General features: G+C 50.5%; 1 protein-coding gene across 4 annotated transcripts; it reads right to left on the bottom strand.

Moving 5' to 3' along the window:
- Positions 1 to 536: 536 nt before the first annotated feature.
- RAB3IL1 (RAB3A interacting protein like 1) lies at positions 537 to 18,934 on the bottom strand. Of its 4 annotated transcripts, XM_075712564.1 has the most exons (12): positions 17,681 to 18,934; positions 14,667 to 14,901; positions 14,056 to 14,151; positions 12,421 to 12,498; positions 11,577 to 11,792; positions 8,073 to 8,201; positions 7,847 to 7,959; positions 6,899 to 6,922; positions 4,905 to 5,004; positions 3,845 to 3,911; positions 3,047 to 3,422; positions 537 to 1,985 (listed from the first exon to the last, which is right to left on the bottom strand). In XM_075712564.1, the coding sequence occupies exons 1-11, from the start codon at positions 17,788 to 17,790 to the stop codon at positions 3,340 to 3,342; spliced, it is 1,251 nt and encodes a 416-aa protein (XP_075568679.1). In that variant the 5' UTR covers positions 17,791 to 18,934; the 3' UTR covers positions 537 to 1,985; positions 3,047 to 3,339. The 4 variants fall into 4 exon arrangements, with proteins under 4 accessions (XP_075568679.1, XP_075568680.1, XP_075568681.1 ...); XM_075712565.1 differs by lacking the exon at positions 6,899 to 6,922; XM_075712566.1 differs by lacking the exon at positions 12,421 to 12,498.
- Between the last annotated feature and the right edge of the window lie 1,174 nt (positions 18,935 to 20,108).

The following is a 20,108-nucleotide window of genomic DNA, read 5'->3' as shown; positions in this document are numbered from 1 at the left end:
ATAAGAAAAGGCAGCCTTCTACAAATCAAGTTGCAGCTAAAAGCAGGGTGAATTACCTGAACAGCAGGAGCAAGTTCAGTCCCCAGTGCTGCTACAACTCGTGCTTGCCAGCTCCTGCCTTTCCCTCCAAAGCCCCAGACCCCCGTGCAGCCAAAGGAAGACCTGCCAAAGAAGAGTCCATGATCCAAAAGTCTCCAGAAGAGAGAAACATTCACTCTACACCACTAAGGGACCACTGGTAATGGCAGCTTCCGAAAGGTTCCCACCACTGTTCTGCCTCCACCTGCTGATAGGAAAAGCAGGATACTGCTAAGCCCTGCAAGGAAAGGAAGAAGATCCTTGAATCAATCAATCAACCAACCTTGAGTCAACCAGCCTTTGGGACAGCCAGCGTATCCCATGCAATTCTTCAAGCCAGTAAAATGAACCAGACCACAGCTGAGCTGGAAGAGACCTCAGCCTTGCTCAGCAAGAACCACACAGGCCTGCCTTGTCACAAGAAATACCGGTGATAAAACTGTTTGCTACCAAAACACTGTCACTTAGTGCCCCAGTGACCTCAGGGAGCACTCAGCTACAAGGAGGGGCAGACTGATGAAGAAAAGCATTAACACCCCAGCCCCTTGGGGCACGCAGTGGCAAGGGAAGCACAGAGCACAGGGCCGACCAAACTTGATTTTTCTCTTGGCCACTGAGCACACGTGCCCCAACCAACCCAACCCTAGAACCGCAACCAGACCTTTAAAGAGGTTAATAACAAATGTTTATTTTCCTTTATTAAAGAGCAGGGTGCAACCATCCCGCTGTTAATGGAGTGACTTCATGTTAATTTACAAATTGTTCTCTCTGCTTTGTTTTAAATGTAAGACAACCTGATACAATGCATTTCTCTAATTCCTTTCATCTCAAAGTGCTTTACAAAGTGACACTGGGGGGGGGGGGGGGGGGAATCCCACAAACCAAAATGTCTCCTACACGGAGAGATCATCTCATTACCAGTGCTGCAATGCAGCCATGACTGTTGTGCAATGTAGCAGCTAATGGCACAGGATGACATGTAGAGATCAAAAGGTCAGGGGGAACAGATACAAGGAGAAACTGCCAGGGATAGAACTTCTCTGAGCTGAAATCTGCAGCTGGGAAACGACATTTCTATTTTCTCCTCTAGAAAAGTTGATGTCAAATTGCCACAAGTCTTGCAGACACCACCAAAAGAGATGCAGGTTTATCACTAGCTCAAGACCGAGACAGACTCTTACCCAAAGATGTATTTTCCAGGCTTCTACTCCACATTTGAAACATATTCCTTTGGTGAAGAGTAGCAGATGTACACACTCATCTGGCTGGGTGAGCAGCACAAGTTGGGGGACTCTGCTGTGGGAAGTGAAAGCAGAACTGGGGTGTTAACAACTCTGACTTGGAGGTCAGCCCTTTCTGAGCTGAAGGAGGTGGATTCAGAGCTAGTAGGTATTGTCGGGAATGTGTTCTCCCAGCTCCGGGGATGACGACTCAAGTTTTACATGGCTACTAAACCTTGGCAAACAATATCATAGCTCTAAGAAAAGGAGACCCCTGAGGAGCAACTCAGCAGCATACTGCGAGTGTGCTCAGTGACAGGAAAGCTTGTGCTCGTGAGGGTCTTCTACAGGAAGGTTTTCTCAGATCTGCTGTGAAGCTGTCCTTGTGTTAGGTTCCAAACCAAAACTTTTGCCTTCCCTGTTTACTCCTCCCTCCCCTGGACAAAAACACAGCAGCTCAGTTAGTTTTCTTCCACTGAAGATACAGAGTTCCTACTGTAGCATCCCTCAGGAGAGGATGAAATTTAATGGAGCTGAGGATGGTGATCTGTTTCTGGGCACCAACTTGCTAAGATGGGAGTTACGATGATGGTAGAGGGACAGGGTGACACACCAGTCAAGAGTGCAGAAACGCCACGTGAGATGAAACCCCCAGGGTGGGTGGTGGCTGAGCTGGTTCCAGAGTCACTGAAAAAAGGGCTAAATCAGCTACAAAACACTGTCATGGCTTTAAAACAGTTCTGTGCAGACAAACCTGGGCCTGAGCTCAAGCTATAGAGCACCTCCGTTTCACAACGGCTTTGGTGACCTCCTTCCCAGCACATTTGAGGCATACAGGAACCGCAGCCACATCCCTCGTGCACACAAAGATGTGCAAATCTCCTCACTGGGGATGGCAGCCCAGAAGAAGCCGGGTTTCCCAGTGGACACGCATCTCTAGGTCTGACACAGTACTAAGGAGGAAATCTCGGGGCCTCAAGACTGTACCCAGCCTGGGCATGCTCCTTCTGGAGACATAAAGAACCCAGCCTGGGACCATGGTTTCTATCTAAACAGTGGGGCCAGTACTGCCCAAAGCTACCCTGAGAGCAGGAACAGCTCAAAGGCATCTGTCTGGGGGTGAGGTTTGTATCTAAGAGCACCATGGGGGACTTCTGCACCAGGGACTGTCACAAGGCACCACCCGTCAAGGTCTGCATCTGCCTGTGACAACTGCAGCAGATTCTCTAGACCCGGAGAAAACGTCCCACAGGCTGCAGGCAAGCTGCAGCCGGCTGCGAGTTATGCAGTTTCCCTGCTCACTTTCTTCTGCCGAAGGCCTCACGTACACAGCTCTGGCCTCTGCTCCGGCTGTTCCCCCAGCCTGGATTACCCAGTACCAGATCGCAAGCACAAACACAAATCCCTCTTTGTGACACAGTTGGCAGAAAGCTTCTCTTGCAGGAGCAAGGAAGTACTTGGAAACAGGCTGTTCATGGCTCTCCATAAGATTATTGTGTGCTGCTGGCATTTACAGGGCCATTAGGGGAGTAAGTGGTCAGCAGGACCTAGGTGTGTGGCTGGACGCAGCACCCTCCACCCCAAAGAATGAGGGGAACAAACGGACAGACAGCCAGCATCTGTCCTGAAAGGCTTGCTTACAAAGAAGGTCCAGGACTCCTGCCTTGCACAGGGCTGGTCTCAGAATATGCCAAAGCAGACTGCATATAAAAACAAAAGTTTTAAAAAAAAAAAAAAAAAGGATATACACTGCATATAGGAGACTCCAAAGAGGACAGTCTGTAGACAGCCACCCCAGAGCAGCCAGGGCCAGCCCAGCTCCGAGGCAGCAGCTTGACAGCTGCATTCCAGTCACAGTTGGAGAAGTGGGACAACTGAAGGTGGAATTGTGCTTCTTGCTCCTTGATCAGCTTCAGGCAGCGGGAGGGTGGGGAGAGCGTAATGCCCACTGCAGGAGAGGCACTGCATTCATCTGTTTGGCAGACGATGTTTGACAAGCCGTTCATACGGGAGCGGTTTCCTTCTGTGCTCAGGCCTCTGCTTACATCTCACTGGGATAAAACCCAAGTTTGGCCAGAGACATCTCCCTCCGGAGCCGCATGACCTCCCAGTACATCAGCTCCACTGCAAAGCAAAATGGGTGTGGGTAAGAAAAAGAAAAAAAAAAACCCACCAAAAATCAGTAAGCAAGGCACAGCTGGACACCACCTCATGTTATGCTGTGCTCTCAGTGCAGCGCAGCCAGGCTGATCCCCAAAGTGAGGGAAGCAGACATGCTGGAGGGTCCAGCAGGACAGGCCCTTCAATAACCCCTTACCAGCTCCACCCCAGCGCAGAGCTCCCAGCAAGCTGATAAGCAAGGAATAGGTGCATCTATTCTTCCCGATCATGCCTGTCTTTTGTCATTTAACTGTTTCTCAGAGACACAGGGAGTTCAGGATACCCCAAGCTGGCCCCATTCCTGTCACGCTGAATAGGACCTCTTAATTCCTCCCAATCACCCACAGAAGGCATCCCCACTGCAGCCAGCTACTCCCCCCTCTTACCATCCTGCCTCACCAAGCCCTGCTGGATATAGCGAATGTATGTGAAAAAGTTGCACACCGCTGTGATCTGAGGGAGAGAGGGGAAAAAAAAAAAAAAAAAAAAAAGTCAGCCACAGCACTGCTTTGCCTGACAAGAGGCTTGCACAGCACCCAGCAGAAGAGCTCTTAGTGTTCAGCACCTGAGAAATAGTACCATACACCACCAGATGGAAAGAAATAGGAAGAAAGTTGGTTGAAAAAAAAAAATTCTGGGCATCTGCAATCCCATCCCAAGATATTACACTATCCATGAGACACACTGTGGAAGAACTCCAATCTACTGCAGTAATCACTACTGAAAGTGGCAGCAAAGTCCATGACCTTCCTTCAAAGAGCACTGTTCTCTGACTGAACGAAAATCTTTGGAGTTGAAGGTTTGTGCAGAAAGTGTGTGTGCAGGGAGGTAAGGGTGTTCATGACACGTTACTTTGGTGCAAGTGACAAAAATTAGTCAACTTAAGTCCATGCACAAACCCAACTTTTTGTCTCAGAAATAGTCACGTGTTGCAGGATCAGCTCTTCCAATATACAACTCGGAAAAGAATAAACTTCTAAAATACTCCGTTGAATCATAGCCCCAACAGCAACACTAACAAATCATTCACCTTCGCCCTTCCCTCCAAAGAAAGGGCAGCTTGTTCTCATAACCATTTGAGTCACTGACCTGTACTGGAACAGTAACAAGAGCCAGCATTTAAAGAGCAGACAATTACTGTGTTTTACAAGGGAGAATTAAAAAATAATAATAAAGCATAACAATCAAAGCCCTGTACTGAATCAAACCATGAAAAGCGAACACACTGAAGACAAGTTGCCTGAAGGAACATAAGGCAGAGCACGAGAGCATGAGGCAGGGCTAGAGACGTGCACCCTAGTCATTGACCAAGAGCCACCTCGACTTCAGGAACAAACTCAAGCCCCGCAGGTCTCTCAATTTGAAGACTGACCCAAGAGCTCCTCCATCTCAGGGGTTGGAACAATTCTGGAGGGTCGAGGCACACTGGGAAGGTGGAAGACTCACCCTGGCCCTGCAGGATGGTGAAATGTAGTAGTAATTCCCAGAATCCCCCAGCATGATGCGGTGCTTGCAGGTCCTGGGGAGGCCACTCAAAGCACATTTCCTGCACAGAAAGAAAAAACACTTCAGCCTTAAGCAATCTATTGGCACAGCAGAGCACAGCAATTCAACAACCTCAAGACTATCCCAAGAGATGGAAGTGGGAGCTCAGAAGCCAGACACTGTCAGTTCAGCATGAAGAAGAAAAAACATTGACCGATATGAGCCTTTTGCTCCTTGAAAGATTCCATAAATGGCAAGTTTAAGAGACCTTAGGCGAAATATCTGGAACCATGAATTATTCCATGCCCAAGCAAACCAAGGCTGTACCCTTTCCCTGGCAGACAGCCGAAGTCAAAACCACAGGAAATATTAAAGAGTTGAGGCTGGAGCAGCGTATAACAAATGTCATCCGGTCTCTGCACATGTCCTCTATGCTGCAGGCAAGGCTTTTGCTGAAGGAGTTCTGCTCAGGTGTATCAGCTTTCCTGATGGGATGCAAACACGTTGGCTGGGGACCAAATCTGTCTCCAAACAGGTAAATCCAGCATTTGAGCAGAATTTGCTCATGCTGAGAACTCAAAACAAGCCACACCACAGTCTCTATGCTAGGCTCCTATTAATTAATTTGGGCCCGATTTGAAGCTACTCTAGCGGAAGCCACATGGAGTGGCTTTGTACTGACTTCAGGGGGCTTTGGATAAGGCTTGCAGTTCCTAAGAACAAGCCAATCCTTTCTTGTGCAGACAGGGAAGACACTTGGCTTCACAACTGTAAGAAGATTTCAGAGTGAAGAAAATAGTCTTTCCAAGACAGCTCAGCTCCCAGGGGAGACCACCAAAAGATGTAATCAGCAAAGGTGCAGCATGCCTCTATTTTCTTGCCATTTCCTTCTGTTATTTGCAAGACAAATGGTTCCCAGCACCAGCCAGTTGCCCTTCCCTTCATCACCACTTAAAGCAATAAAGCAGAATTTCCTGCTGCATAGTCATCATCACATTCCCCAGAGACTTAGTGCCTGCATGGTGGGAAAAGGAACATCGCTCCCCAGCTGCAAAAAATTGCTCTGTGGGCCATGGAAGATGACAACACACGGGAGCAGATGTTTCAAAGAGCTTCTGAGTCTGTCTCTGTGCTTGCTTTCCACTGCTATCAAGGCAAATATTAGCTAAGAGTGGAAGAATGGCCTGTAGGTGTTCAAGATGCAATGAGAAGTAATCATTGCCCAAATATTAACACAACTTACGGGGATCAAATCCTCAGAAGGTGCAGGATGACCTATACCTTTGTAAATGAGATACCTTTAAGGGGTCCTAAATTTGAGCATTGAAGCACACTGGAAAAAAAAATGAAGAGACCCTGCTGGTCACTCTTGGCTTGGTTGATACCACTTGGTGTAACCCCAGCTATCACAACTGTAGCTAGAAGTAACCTAAGCCACAGCATGTGGACACCTGCCCTTCAGCACTCCACACACCCCAGGGCACTCTGCTGGGCATGCCATCATGAAAGCCAGTTGTCCTCAGCACCTCCTATCCAACATTTTGCTCTAATGCTATATAGGCAAAGTCACATAGTGGCCAACTCACTCCCTGCCTGTCTAGACTCCTCAAACTGTTGCACTGAGCGCTGTACAGTAGGGTACAAACAAGTTGGTCTGGTAGGTCCCAGCTTGGGCAGGGACCCCAGCTTTCTCCTTTCGTTCGCAGCATGTCCAAAGTTGCCATAAAAATCAGTGGTTTGCACCTGGGAAACAAAGGGGGAACAAATTCCTCTGGGGTCCTTTATTGCCAATAGCAAGATTCCTTACCATCCTGTCCGGGTGGAAATTAAACAGGGTTAAAAAGTTAGCTTAGTTCAGCTCTAGCCTCAAAGGTGCTAAATTGCACTAAGTTAGTAACTTGTTAATGGATTAGAGATCTTTGATAAATGACTAAAAAATAAAACACTTCACTTACGTTACAATTTGTGACTGGAACCCACTGTGAAGACACAAAAAAAAAAAAAAAAAAGAAATCAAAAGGAAACTGGTAAGGATAAACACAGGATGGGTTGTTCTTGGAACAGGCCTGACACATACTCATGGAACAATTTGCCTAGAGATGACAGGCAACACAGAAGAGAGTGGTAGGAAACCTGCATGCGAGCAGCGTTTACTGTTACAGGAACACCTTTGCTTAGAAGGTGCTCTGCTTGAAGGTAAGGGAGGGAAGAACAAAGAGAGAGAGCCCTGACTGATCTTCAATTCAACAGCTGAATAAAATCCCCTATCTTCGTCTGCAATATCACGTCACTCCTGCTAGTGCTCCTTTCCTTTGAGGCAAGCTCAAGTGGTCTGTCACATCGGATAGTCACGCAAGCTCTGGAGCAGCCATTGCCCCAATTCTGATGGCAAGGTGACAGCATCAGGTGGGGAAGGTGATATGCAGCAAGAGAAGATCTCTTCTGACCTAGGCTCAAACCCATCTGGTGTACCAACAAGGTCAGGAGTGCAAGGTGAGCTCAAACCTCACAAGATGCAAGAACATGAGATAACACAGCTCTGACTCAATCCCTTCACCGTAGGTTATGCACAAACACACCTTTAGAGAACATTAAACAAGTTGCTACCTTAAGGAGGGGAGAAAAAACACCCCCACCCCTCTCTCAAGCCAAGGGCACTAACACATCACTAGGTTATCCCCAAAACAGTCAGCTACAGTACATCAGCTGAGCTGAGGTAATTTCCCTTCTCATGTAAAGAGTTGAGCTGAACTACCACTGGCCATAGGCTAGAAGAATGCTCAGCTGAGCCCTTCGAACTGTTCACCTCAACTGATGGAGCAAGGCCTGGCCAAACTCCACTAGATGGTACAAAAAGCCCAGTAGCAAGGAGAGGACAAGAGAGCATAAGCACGGTTCCTTACTTTGGCCCACCGCACTCTTCTGCTGACACCTTTATCACAGGCAGTGTCTGGGAAGCAACCGGCTCAATGGTGAGTGTATTCTGCTCCACAGCCACTCGCACCAGCTCTGACAGCTGCGGCAAAGAGGAATGAGTTCAGATATGAATGTGCAAAGGTCACCTCCATAAACGTGCAATTTTGGTGCTGCCAGACTGTGCAGTTTTTATCCTCCTTTTCCAGCACTCACCTCCTGCTTAGTGAAGTCCAGACAAGGTCCTACATCTTCTCGATAAATTCTGTCCAGGAAGGAACAGGATTTATCCACAGTTGGAGATTCCTTCCAGGCCTGGAACTCAGCAAATAAAATGGAGTCGACCTGCAGCAAGTGTCCAAGAGGAGCGGGAAGAGGGAAGGTGGGTGGAGGGAGAGATACCGTATCAGAAGGCATCTGTTACTGTGCAGGTAGCCTAACTACAAAACATCTGCTTTGGCATCTAGAAAGACTCAGACATCACAGAAGTGTCTGAGGGAAGCTGGCTTGCTCCAAGGATCTTTCATCTCCCACCCATCAGCAGTTCTGTGCCAGACTGACACAGCCATACTGGGCTTATTCTGCCAGAAACCTGCAGGCACCTCTCTATCCCATCTTCCTCCAGGACAGGGCAGCACCTCTGCTGAAGGAAAGCCGCCACACAACCACCAAACAGACCAAGTGCCCACTCAGCCCATGGCAGGAATGATGAGCAGCTGAATGGCAAAGCATGGTGGCAATGGCACCCAAGACACAGAACCCTTCTGTAAGGAAAGGACTGCTACAGAAAAGGATGAACTGGAAAAAGCTATTAATAAACAGCCATCAACAGGACTACATTCAGTGAGCCCAATTAGGAGCTCACAGGGTATGCCAGCCCTTTAAAGAGCCCAGAACTCTGGTGTTTGGGGAATTGCAGAAGTAATGGGAACACTGGGCAGCCACGCAGGCTTGTGGAGGCAAGGTGATCGTAGGAAAAGAGGTTTCTCAAAGGGAACTCAAAGAGTAGGAACAGCTTTTCCCATTCTAACATCTGCTCATTGCCTTTTACAGGTGGGCCCGCAAGAATTATCACTGCTCAAAAGGACAGAGCTTGCTCCCATCCCCTGAGCCAGCAGGAAGGTTGCTCCCTCCATCCCTGTCTGGCTGAAAATATTTCAGCCCTGGAGACTCTCTGGGACCTGACATTTAAACCCCAGATGGATCATTAGCAAAATCGACTGACAGTGCATCTCCTTAAAAGGCCAGCAAGTCCTGTTAAAGCTGCTGAAAGGAAAAACAAAACTAAAGAAACCCTGCTGAGCAACACAAAGAATGTAAGTGAACAAAGCTGAAAAAGGTCTGGGTTCTAGCACATTTGCTCTATGCTATGGAGACTGCTCACCTGGCACCAGGAGACAGCTTCAGAGCCACAAGATGGAAAAACAAATTGAGAAAAACACAAAACCAAACCAAAACAAAAAAAAAAAAAAGGAGGTTAGCATAAAAGGAAGCTAGAACTGAAAGGCTGGAAGTGTGAGAGGCGGATGGGTCCCACCCGTCCCCAGTGCTGTCCAGAAAGGTTACCTGCCGCAAGGATGAGGAAGCATCTGCCCCCAAGTCCTGCCAGCCTGGTTCATAGGTGATGTGGATAGCCTTCCCAGGGATGATACAAAGGAGCAGAGAGAGGAGAGTGGGTAACCCAGACTTTGAGGGCAGAGGAAGAGACAGACAGAGAAGGAAAAGGTTTAGAAAGACAAGCAAGAAAGGGAAGTAAAAAAACATGAGACAAAACAGAAGATACAAAGAAAGGCTCAAGTCCTCCCTTCCAGGGAACTAAGCGTGCTGCTCAGGACATCACAGGGCCACAAGCCACACCTTTTGATTTCAGCTTGAGGTGCAAAAAGGGAACAGAAATTTTGTCATTTTTAGGCTCATTTTAAGATGGGGCATGTTTTTTCCCATAGAGCACCAACTCTCTGAAGGCCACGTTCCCTTTTCTCACCTCTCACAGAAGCCACTAAGGAATTTGAGAGATGGCAAGTAACAAGTTAACAAAAAACCACCCCACCCCTGACATAAAATTATTAGCCACTCTGGAAGCTGTAGCCCTGGGATCTTAAGCCCCAGGATATCTGCACCATGTGGAAGTTAGCCACACAAACAAATGACAGGTCCAAATCTTTAACAAGCAAGTCACTTACAAGAGCTAGCATTTCTCCAAAGATGGCCAACACGAGCTTTGCTGAGACTGAGCCAAGAGCAGCAAAATGCACTACTCAGTAGGCAAAAGTTACCTCTGCTTACTGTATGCAGAGGGCAACTTCTACGGGGTAGTCAGTGGTTCACCAAACTGGGCTCTCAGTCTGGAGCTCCTTTGTTCTGACTGGAGGAATGATTGCATTGGGAGAGGTCACACAACCTTAAAAAGATTAAAACCTTTTTCTTCCTGGCCCTCAAAGCAGCTTCTATCTGCCTGCCTTTGACTCCAACTTCCAGCATGTCTGGACTGTTCCTTGCTTGACCAAGAGAAACCAGTGCATCAGACCTCTGCAGTTACTGAACTGATTTTTTCCTTTGGCTTTTTTTCTGACATAGCCTTTGTTCCTCTCTGCCTGGGAACAGAGTTAAAGATCTTCACCTCTCGTTGCTATTGCTGTCTCAGGACAATGGCTACAGCCAATGTTGCCTGAAGCATTTCATCCAAACCCTAGCAACAACAGCACTGCACAGAAGCTGACAAGGCACATTCATCAAATCCACTGCCAAAAAGGAGACGTTACCAGTGTTGCCAGCGCGGTCCTGTTTGGTGAGAGTATTCATTTCACAAGCGGCCCTTCTGCATACGTTCTCACACAAGCCAAGTGACCAAGGTGCCTTCGTGTTCCCTCAACAATTCTTCATGACAGAGGCCACAGCTCCCAAAAAAATCACTAGGGAGACATATTCCCCCACCACATTCTCACTCATTTTCATTCTTCCTGACCAAGTACCATAAGCCGCCTCCTTTTTGCTCCCCAGGACAGCTGTGTACACATCTGGCTAGTGGAAAGTTCCCAGACGGAAACGTCCTGCTAGCAGGAAGAAGCGTTACTTACACCCATGGTCACAGCAGGTGGGGGACTATCAAAGGATTGGCAAAGGGAATTAAACAGGGTTTGTTTGAAAGATACTCTCAAAACGTTTTGTATGCTTCTCTGCCCAGTTCCTTCCAGTGAGGAAGAAATTAAAGTTATTTAATTAATTAAATGCTCTGCAAAGAAGAGGAAGAACAGTGACATGCCCAAGAATACAGAACAAGTGACAGAGACTACAAGTTGATGGATGTGTCCTGGTGTCCAAGCCAAACTAGTCAGAGAGAAGAAACATCAGCAAATCACGCCAGAACAGGTAGCGGACTCAACTGCCAAGATGCAGCAACTCCTGACATATCCACTCTCGGCACTGGTAACTCCCGGATCTGTCCATGCCCTCCAGGGATCCCTCAGCTGTTTCCTCCAGCACTTGTCCTGAAGCAGCCTTCAACATGCTTCCCAGAAGAGGAAATCCCCACAAACAGAAACCCTCCAGAGCCTGCCTCAGCACAAATTAAGGGAACAAGCCACATTACTGCACAAACAGCCTCTCCCAACACAGAAACCACAGAGCTCTCCAGGAAGCCCAAGTCAGAAGCCACACAGCTCCCTGAGCGCAGTGACAGCAGCGGCTCCAAGGCCGATGCAGTGAATGGTCCTCACCCACCTCTTTGCACTCATGACTGACTGGCTCTGGAGTCACATTCTGGCAGGCAGCTGAGACCATCGCGCTACTAGTGCTTTTGTTTCGCCCATGGCCCTTCCTGAAGACAGCTTTAGAAGGGCTCTGGAGCTGAGGGTGCAGCTCCCGGTTCGGAGAGGAAGGTGTGGATGTGATCACCAGCGTCTTCAGAGCCGTTACCTCTGCCTGCAGCATGTCAATCTGAGGAGACAAGCCAAGAGTCAACAGCACCTTCAGCACCTTCTGAGCTCAAGCTTGCTGCACCCCACCAAACACTAAAGCCACAGGGAACCAGCTACAAGCCCAGTTGTGAAGCCTTCTCCCCATTCTCCAAAATGCCCACCATCACCCAGAATTTTAAACAGGGCTAAACAGCAGCTATTTGGGAACCCATCCCACTGCTCCTCAGTCTGAGCACATTTTGCCCCAGGCTCTTTTTAGACCCAAAAACCCAGAAGAAATGTCTCTCCTCAAGAAGGAACCAGTTGAGCAGCCCTGTGATGCAGCCTCATCAGGAAATTCCAACTCTCCAGCTCCCTGCTCTATCCATCCCCGCAGCTGTGGCAATTAAACAGCATATCGCTTCTCTGTGGTTCCCCTGGCATCCATTTCTCAAAGGGGAGCTGGATCAGCAGCAGACTGCAAGGATGCCTTTTCCCCCCTCACTCAGTGTCTGCTGGAGAGAGAACAGAGCAAATGCAGCATCCCGGAGAGACCAAGCTGCAGGCATTTTGCTCCCCTCCAGCCAACAAAAAGCACCGCAGCCAGGCTGGGTAGGGATGGCACCAACCTAGCACCGAGATCAAGTCACAGAGAGTGCAGTTCTCACCTTCCCCCGTGCCTCCCTCAGCTGTTTCTCTGACGCCGCCTGTTTAGTGTTTGCTTCTCTCACCATCTTGTGCGCTTCCTGGACCAGAGAGAATTTTAGTCTGCCTGTTGCAGCTGCAATTCATAAAGCCATCACGGCAGGCCAAAGCTCTGCCATATCACATGCTCTGGGCAAGCGAGCAAGGGGACAGACATCACTGCCACATTCAATGGTTTTACTCTGTCAGCCGCAAAGAGCCTTCCACCAGAATTTCCCAGAGAAGGCTCTCAGTGCCAAAGCCTGGAGCGCATCCCCCTTATAGAAGCATAGTTGGCTAAATTAAAGCATTTAGCTGGCTGAGTCCAAGGTCATCTCTTTCACTGATATGGGCTGCTGTGAAGAAAGCTCGAAGCGAGGGCCTGCCCCTCCTTGCCCTTGGGAATTGCTTTAAAGCTGAGGCTTTAACATTAGCACCCACCTGTGCTATATCACAGCTGCATAGCAGCTGTGTCTGCACCCACTCCAATACCTCTGTGGCTCTGACCTTGACTCAGACTCACTAGCTCGGCTTCCTGACTCGACCTCAGGCCTGCATTGTCACTGCAGACTTGCTGGTTGATCACTGGACTGTTTTCTGACCCTGATTGCTGTCTGTGGCACAGATCCAGACTTGCTGCTCCACGTCTTGGCTCCTCACTGGTGAGGTCACTGCTCTTGCCTGACTTGTTATTGCACTTTGCTCCCACTTCCCTTGCGGAGCGGCCAGCCCTCACTGCTCTGGGCATGGCTGCAACACAGCAGGAGCTGTAGGTGGGGGCCAAATGGTAGAGGCTAGCTTAAAAGCATCTTCCATGGGAGGAGGGGAGCACTGCAAGTCCCAGCTGGAGCCTCCCTGGAGCGCTGTCGGGAAGCGGTCTGTCCAAGGCCACCAAAGGAAGGGGACAGCCCTCAGCTACATTATCTCTAAGTTCGCCCTGAGCCCAGGCAGCCAAATCTCCAGGAGGGGAATGCTCTCTTGGCCCTCAGGCTCAGCAGCAGCCTGTGTTTCAAAGGTACAGATGGGCTCTGGCTTTCCTCACTGCCCAGTCAGATCCAGACATTACAGCTGCTGGTAAATGGGATTTTGCCAGGATAGAGCTTGGCAAGAATCACGTTACCAAAAAAACCCAACCCCAACCAACAGGCCTTCTGAACACTCACTGGAGCAGAGTATTTGAGGACATTCAGCCTGTTCCCACCCCAAGCAAGGGCTTACACAAGCCAGGGAATCATCTTTAGTACACAGCAGCTGCTGTCCAGACTACAGAACAGGCATGGGAGAGGGACAGGGAGCTATGCTTAGCTCCAGCTACAGGCATCCCTGCATCTGTTTTTGCTACCAGATGTACAGACCCATACTTACTCTGCTCTTTATGCCACCCCACAGCTGCTAGAAGGGGAAAGACATGCAAATGCTCCCCAGGAGCAGGTACAAGCCCCTGCTCTGAGGCTCTGCCTGCAGCACTGCCCAGCTCTGCTTCTCCAAGTGGGAAAGAACAACAGGGGAAAGGAGGAAACTGGTGGAGGAGATGGCTGGAAGTTCAGGGAAAGCCTGTCTTAAAGGAGTTGGATGTAAGCTTAGCTTAAGAAATGATGGGAAAAGGAAGAGCGTGGTACCTCAAATAGGCTAGCTGTTAACTCCTCTAGTTCCTGCTCCAGTTGTTCTCTGACTTTTGACAATCTCTCACATTCTTTGTCCTTCAGCTTCAGCTCCTGTTGTGGAAATGGGAGAGGGATGTGTGAGCTCATAGCAGGCCCCAACAGTGCTGATGCCTGCGGGCCTCCACCGATCAGTCACAACCTTTCCTCCCCACCATGGCATGGATCCCCGGCCCAAGACTCGTGTTGCTAAGCTCTGTACCACGCTCCGTGTCACCAAAGGCATCCCTCCAGAAGCTGCAGCAGGCTTTTCAGGCTGGAATTGCTCATTTGCCATTAGCAATGAGGCTCCATAGTAAGCACTGCCTGCCTCAAGCTGCATTATGCAGCAAGTTTCCAGGACTAATTTGGATGCTGGCACGGAGGCTTTGGGTCAATGTAGCAACTGAAGTCATGCTCCAAAGCACTTTATGGCCACCTCAGCTCAATCTCCCTCCTCTTCTGCCTGCTCCAGACTGCGGCACAGCCACATTCAGACCCTGCTCCCCTCAGCACCTCCCCTAGAAAACTCCCCCCTACTCAAATCTGTGCCGCCATCCTCAGGTGTTGTCACAAACCCCGGGCTTTACCTTTTGTGCTTTGTGCAGCTCTTCCTTCAGGAATTCAGACCCCTTTTCACGGATCTCCACCGAAGAGCTGCGTAGACGCGACACATTGAGCTGCTCAGTGGACTGGGTCTCATCCACACCTCCAGCATCCTGGCATCCAGTCTCTGGCTCCTCCTTGCTGCCTTTGGATGGCATTAGTGGCTTCCAGTGTCCCACCGCTGGTTGCTTCTGGCTGTCTTCCTCAAAATTGGCCTGGCTGTGGGGTACCAGCACAGTGAAACTTTATATGGGGGCGATTCCCAGCCTCCCTCGAACACTCGCAACACATCCACCTCCAGCCTCTCGCAGGCACTGAAGTGAGGCTGGGAGGGTGATGAAAATGAAGAGGGCAGGATTGGCTTAGAGGACCTGCTTTGTGCCCAGCTGCAGTAGCTCCAGTTCGTCTACCCTGCCTCCCTATTGAAGTGCTTCACCCTTTTGGCATGGATTGCTTCCAGACCAGCAACAGAAGAGATGACGGTCTAAAATAAAGACTTTGGGGGAAATCTCCACTCCTATCCTAGGATCCTTAAGAGTCACACCAAATCTAGTTTGAGATGCCCAGCTTGCGTTCCTTTTAGGAAGGGCTGGTTACTCAGTGAGCACTCCCTCAGTTAGCTAATTCTGGACATACAAAACTTAGTAGGCAAAGCAAAGCTAGTAGTAACTCCTGGTTTTACCCTTCTCAACCAGCATGTCCCAGATACTATTAACTCAGGATAAAGCAGGAGAACTAAAGACAGCTGGCTGCAGGAATCCTGTTCTCGCCTGCATTCAGAAAGCAACAGACTGCAGCTGGCTTGTTCAGGACTGCGGTAAACCTAAGTTCAGAGACACTGCTTCCCCAACTGAAGGGGAGTAGCAAGAAAAAGACAGTACAGCGCTCTCATTCCCTAACAATATACAGGCCCTAATCCCCTCCACTGCAAACCCAGCCTTCCTCTCCCCCGGAACCCCTGCTTCAGAGGGGAAAACTCCATTTTTAACCTCCTGGTTTCCCACCAAAGCCCAAAGACAGAGCTGTCTAAAGCATTGTATTCCCACGGAGCCGAGATGAAGCCCTATTTCTTCGTTTTGATGGCTGTCAAGTAAAGATGTAATAGAGGAAACCAGAAGAGTCACCCAGGACACTGTTCCCCGATGCTCAGTAGGACTTTGTCAGCTGTGAACAGACTAACACGAACCCTGGAAGAGGCTACTGAATTTAGTAGGCTTTGCAAGCTGCTGGCATCTTGCAAGAGGAAAACGTAGGCTTGAGTGCCTGCAGGATAGGGCACCGCAATCACAGTGTTGCCTGGAGCATGCACATCATCCCTTCTTCACGCACTGAGCTGTCCTCACATGGTCGCTTGCCATTTGAAGTCAGCGGGAGCACAATCAAGCCTTGCGCACAAGGAAGCTTTCTATCACGTCCAGCCACTCAGCAGGACGCTCACACTGCACTACAGATTAACCTGGCGCCCGTTATCTCTGGGTCAGGAGCCTTAGCTGAGCTGTGGTGCTACCCTCTTCCACGCACAGCACCAATCCCTCCTCCCACACACCCCTTCTGGCTACTGCTTCTTGCCCGCTCCCTTCTCCTGCAGAGAAGCGATCACCTTCTTTTGGTTAGGTTCGCTTTCTCTTCTTCCCTTTTCCCAATCTCTGTATTTTCCTCTCCTGAATTTGCCCTACCTCCTGTATTCCAGCCAGGCTACACTTTTCCCCCTCACTCCAACTCCAGCCCCATACGGCATGACAGAGCACGGACTGGGCTTATCTCCTCAGCCACGTGCAGCTCAAGAGTGCCTTGTTCTCCCTCACCTCACCTGAACACAAAAGGCAGTCAAACCATGAGGCCCAGCTACCAACAGGCCTTTTTCTCCTAGGCTATGCCACCAGGCAACGGCATGGTTTCTACTCAAATTGCTCCCTTTCTGCCTCTCCCCAACAGCTGTCCACACGTATTTCCAAAGAGGGAAAGAAGCAGCAGCTACCAGGTAATTCAGCTCAGGTACCAGAGGAAAGCATGTGGAAAACCATACATGGAAAACTCTCTGAACCCCTGGAAGATGAAGATGACAGGATCGTCCCTGCTGCCATGCCGTGCCATGCCAACTAGACAGCATTTTGACTACAGAATTGGAGGAGGGGGACATGCAGTTGGCATCATAGATTTTGCTGACCTCTCTGTTGAGCGAGAACAACTGAAAGCACCAGAAGGACGGTCACACAGCAGTGTGAAGACGGTAGGAAAGGACAGAAGCTAACTAGTGTCCCCTTGACTTCACCTGCTTTTACTGAACATTCACTGGGAAGATCTAGAAAAGGAGGCTCATCCTGGTGATACTGCTGAGTTTGGAAGCATGGCAAATCATAGAATCGTTTAGGCTGGAAAAGACCTTTAAGATCATCCAGTTCAACCATTAACCTAACATTACCAAGTCCACACTAAACCAATTAAGGGTAGACTAGACTAAACCATGTCCCAAAGTGCCACATCTACCCGTTTTTTGAATGCTTCCAGGGATGGGGACTCCACCACCTCTCTGGGCAGCCTGTTCCAATGCTTGACTACCCTTTCCGTGAAGAAATTTTTCCTAATATCCAATCTAAACCTAACATAAAAGGGTGCCTTGGGGAAAGGGCAAGAAAATAAAATTAGTTTTGGCCAGAGAAAGAAGGACAGACAGTGCCTCCAAGCAAAGATAATTCATCTTGAGCTATTCAGCATGCTGGGACTGCTCGATAAAAAGCAATATGCACAAACTTGGAGGGATATGCCTGACCGAGCGAGCTGCGAGCAACAGGAACTCCCAGACTGGGCAGGCATCTACAGTTTGAGATGCGAGAGAGTGCGCAAGTGCGAACTACGTGGTGTCCAGAGCGTGCAGTGCCTGCTCTACCCAGTTAGGCTGCTCTGTTGGCACATTTGCTTAATCAGAGGAAAGGCAGAACTGCACAGAAAAAATAAAATGGTTTAGAAAGGTCAAGATTAGCTAACACGGATCACTTACCTAAACAGTGACATCGCTAACGGGATGAGGAGGTCTCCAAAGGCTCCAGACACTAAAGGAAGGGGAGAGATTGCGCAGGAGAATGACCCAGCAGAAAGAATTAAATGCATTACAGGAAGGTGGGGATGTAATGATACCAATTCATCCCAGAAATCAGGGGAGGATCTCTGCAATAGATTTGCCACGGAGCAGGGGAAGCATGCCGAACAGAGAGCTCTGTTCAACAGTTAAACCATTTCTCAGGGGGTATAGTGGAAGCGCTCTCTGCTGTGGACTTTTGAGATTAGATAGGGTAAGTTGCAGAGAACACAGCTCTCCAGGTTCTCCTGCATTAGAGAAGAAACACACCAGAAGGGCCCCAGCCAGTCCGAGCACCTCCAGCTTCTGTGATCAGAAGGAAAAAAAAAACAACCAAACCAAAAAACCCAGAGCATAGAGGAAAAGCTAGATTCAAAACCAAGCACCTAGCAAAAAAAAAAAAAAAAAAAAAGCAGCAGCAAGGAAAAGGAACATTTCAACAGTCCACTAAGCTAATACAGCCAATCTAACCCGTACATGACAGGAAGGAAAAAAAAAAAGTTGTTTCTTTATGACTCTCAAGTTCTCAGATGAAAGTTGTTTGTTTTGGGACACAGGTATTCCAGTGTATTTCCATGCACTATGGAAGAAAACTGGACGACACGGAGGAACGGAACAGTCCCACTCACACTCCGTAATGCCAAGAAACCTAAAAACCTATCCTGAAAAATCACCCAATCGTCTATGACGGCATAGCGCGTTCTCCACGCCGTGCAAACAGAATCCCCACTTAAGTCTGGGCTGTGCTGGCTTCTGCCCAGCCAAGCCCCAATCTCCAGCATCCAGCTGGGGCTTTGAAATACCCCCAACCCCCCCCGAGACCAAAGGACCACCGCGTACACTCGCGCTCTCTCGCTATCACCGGTCTGACTGCTGGCTATCTTCCTTGGAAAAACGTATCGTATCCTGAAGGTCCCACGCTGACACAAGAAATGCAAACTTATACAAAAAAAATCCCCAACACCCCACAACCTTCTAAAGTTGGATTCTGTAGAAAAAGCAAAAAAATGTGCAGGATCTGCACTTTTTCCAGCGGGCCCCACATGTTTCCTGCGGCGCTGATCTGACAGTGTTATTTCCCGTACGAACGGCCTGTGGGTCTCTCCCAAGTCAAACCTCTTGCCCTCAGGCTCGCGAAGATGACCCGACTTTTCCATCCCGACCAGGACAGAAGCCCGACCGCCGCCGTAGCGCCATGCCACGCATCGGCATCGGTCTGCGGCCCGCTCAGCACCCCGCCAGGCGCTCGGTAAAAAAGCTTTTGGCAAAGCATATGGTAGCGTTTTATTGTAACGCAACGGGGCAATTTGTATTTCTTATATTTGCCTCAGCAGACAGCAACCGCCCGCTGCGTCCTTGCGTCTGCGGCTCGCTGGGGGACACGGCATTTTCTTTTTCTGCCTCCTTACTCGACTTCCACACAACTGCAAGCCTGCACACACGCCAGCGGAGCCTTGAGCCCGGGCTGAGCCGTCAGGCTTTCGGCTGCCAGGTGTTACCGACCGCACAAGCGAACCCAATGGAAGCCCAAGGGGAGACTCAGCCCGGCTCCTCCCGCCGAGACGCCGCTGTCCCAGCACCCGCAAGCGGCCAGGCTCGGGGGCAGCCGGGCCCGGTCCCCGCGGAGCCGCCGGCTCGCAGCCCTGCCTCGCTCGGGGCGCAGCTGCGGACACCGCGGGCCCGCAGAGCCCGCCCCGCCACCGGCCAGGCCCCGCGTCCCGGCCCCGCCGCCCTCAGCCTCCCAGCCCGCCGGGCCGGGTCCCCGGACCTACCCCCGCCGCATGCTGGGTCCCGCCGCCGCCGCAGCTCCTCACGGCGGAGGTGGAGGAGCGCCCGCCGCCGCCGCCCCCGCCATGCCCGGAGCCGGGGCCGGAGCCGTGCCCGGCGCTGCGGCACCGCCTGAAGGGCGGCAACGGCGGCCGCACCACGTGACCCCGGCGCGGCTCGCACGGCAGGGGGCGCGCCTGCGCGCTGCCGCCGGGGCCCCGCTGCCGGGCTCCCGGTCCAGGCCAGAGCGCGTCCCGCAGCCAAGCCCGGGCCCTTCGCGGCCTTGCTGCCGGTAAACATCCCCGGCAGCGGTGGCTGACGGAAAGGGGCCGCCCGGGACACCCCCCCCCCCCCCCCCCCGGATCCGCTCCGGCCGGCGGTGCGGCGCCGGGAGCGGCCTCCCGTCCCCGGGTGTAACGGTGTTGTCAGCCTCACGGTGCTTTGTGTTTTCCTGAGGGCCGCGGCTGCCCGAACTGGCGATCGCACCAGTCTCACCTCTCGGCAAGAAACCCAGGGACGTTTCCAGACCTGTGATTCCGTGGAAGAGTTTGCAAGCCCTGTGAGAGGCCTAGGGGAGAGAGCT

This window comes from Pelecanus crispus, chromosome 6 (genome assembly GCF_030463565.1).
Source record: "Pelecanus crispus isolate bPelCri1 chromosome 6, bPelCri1.pri, whole genome shotgun sequence".
In the NCBI taxonomy this organism is placed as follows: Eukaryota; Metazoa; Chordata; class Aves; order Pelecaniformes; family Pelecanidae; genus Pelecanus; species Pelecanus crispus.
The sequence above is the reverse complement of the archived record's forward strand: the minus strand, read 5'-3'. Positions and strand labels throughout refer to the sequence as shown.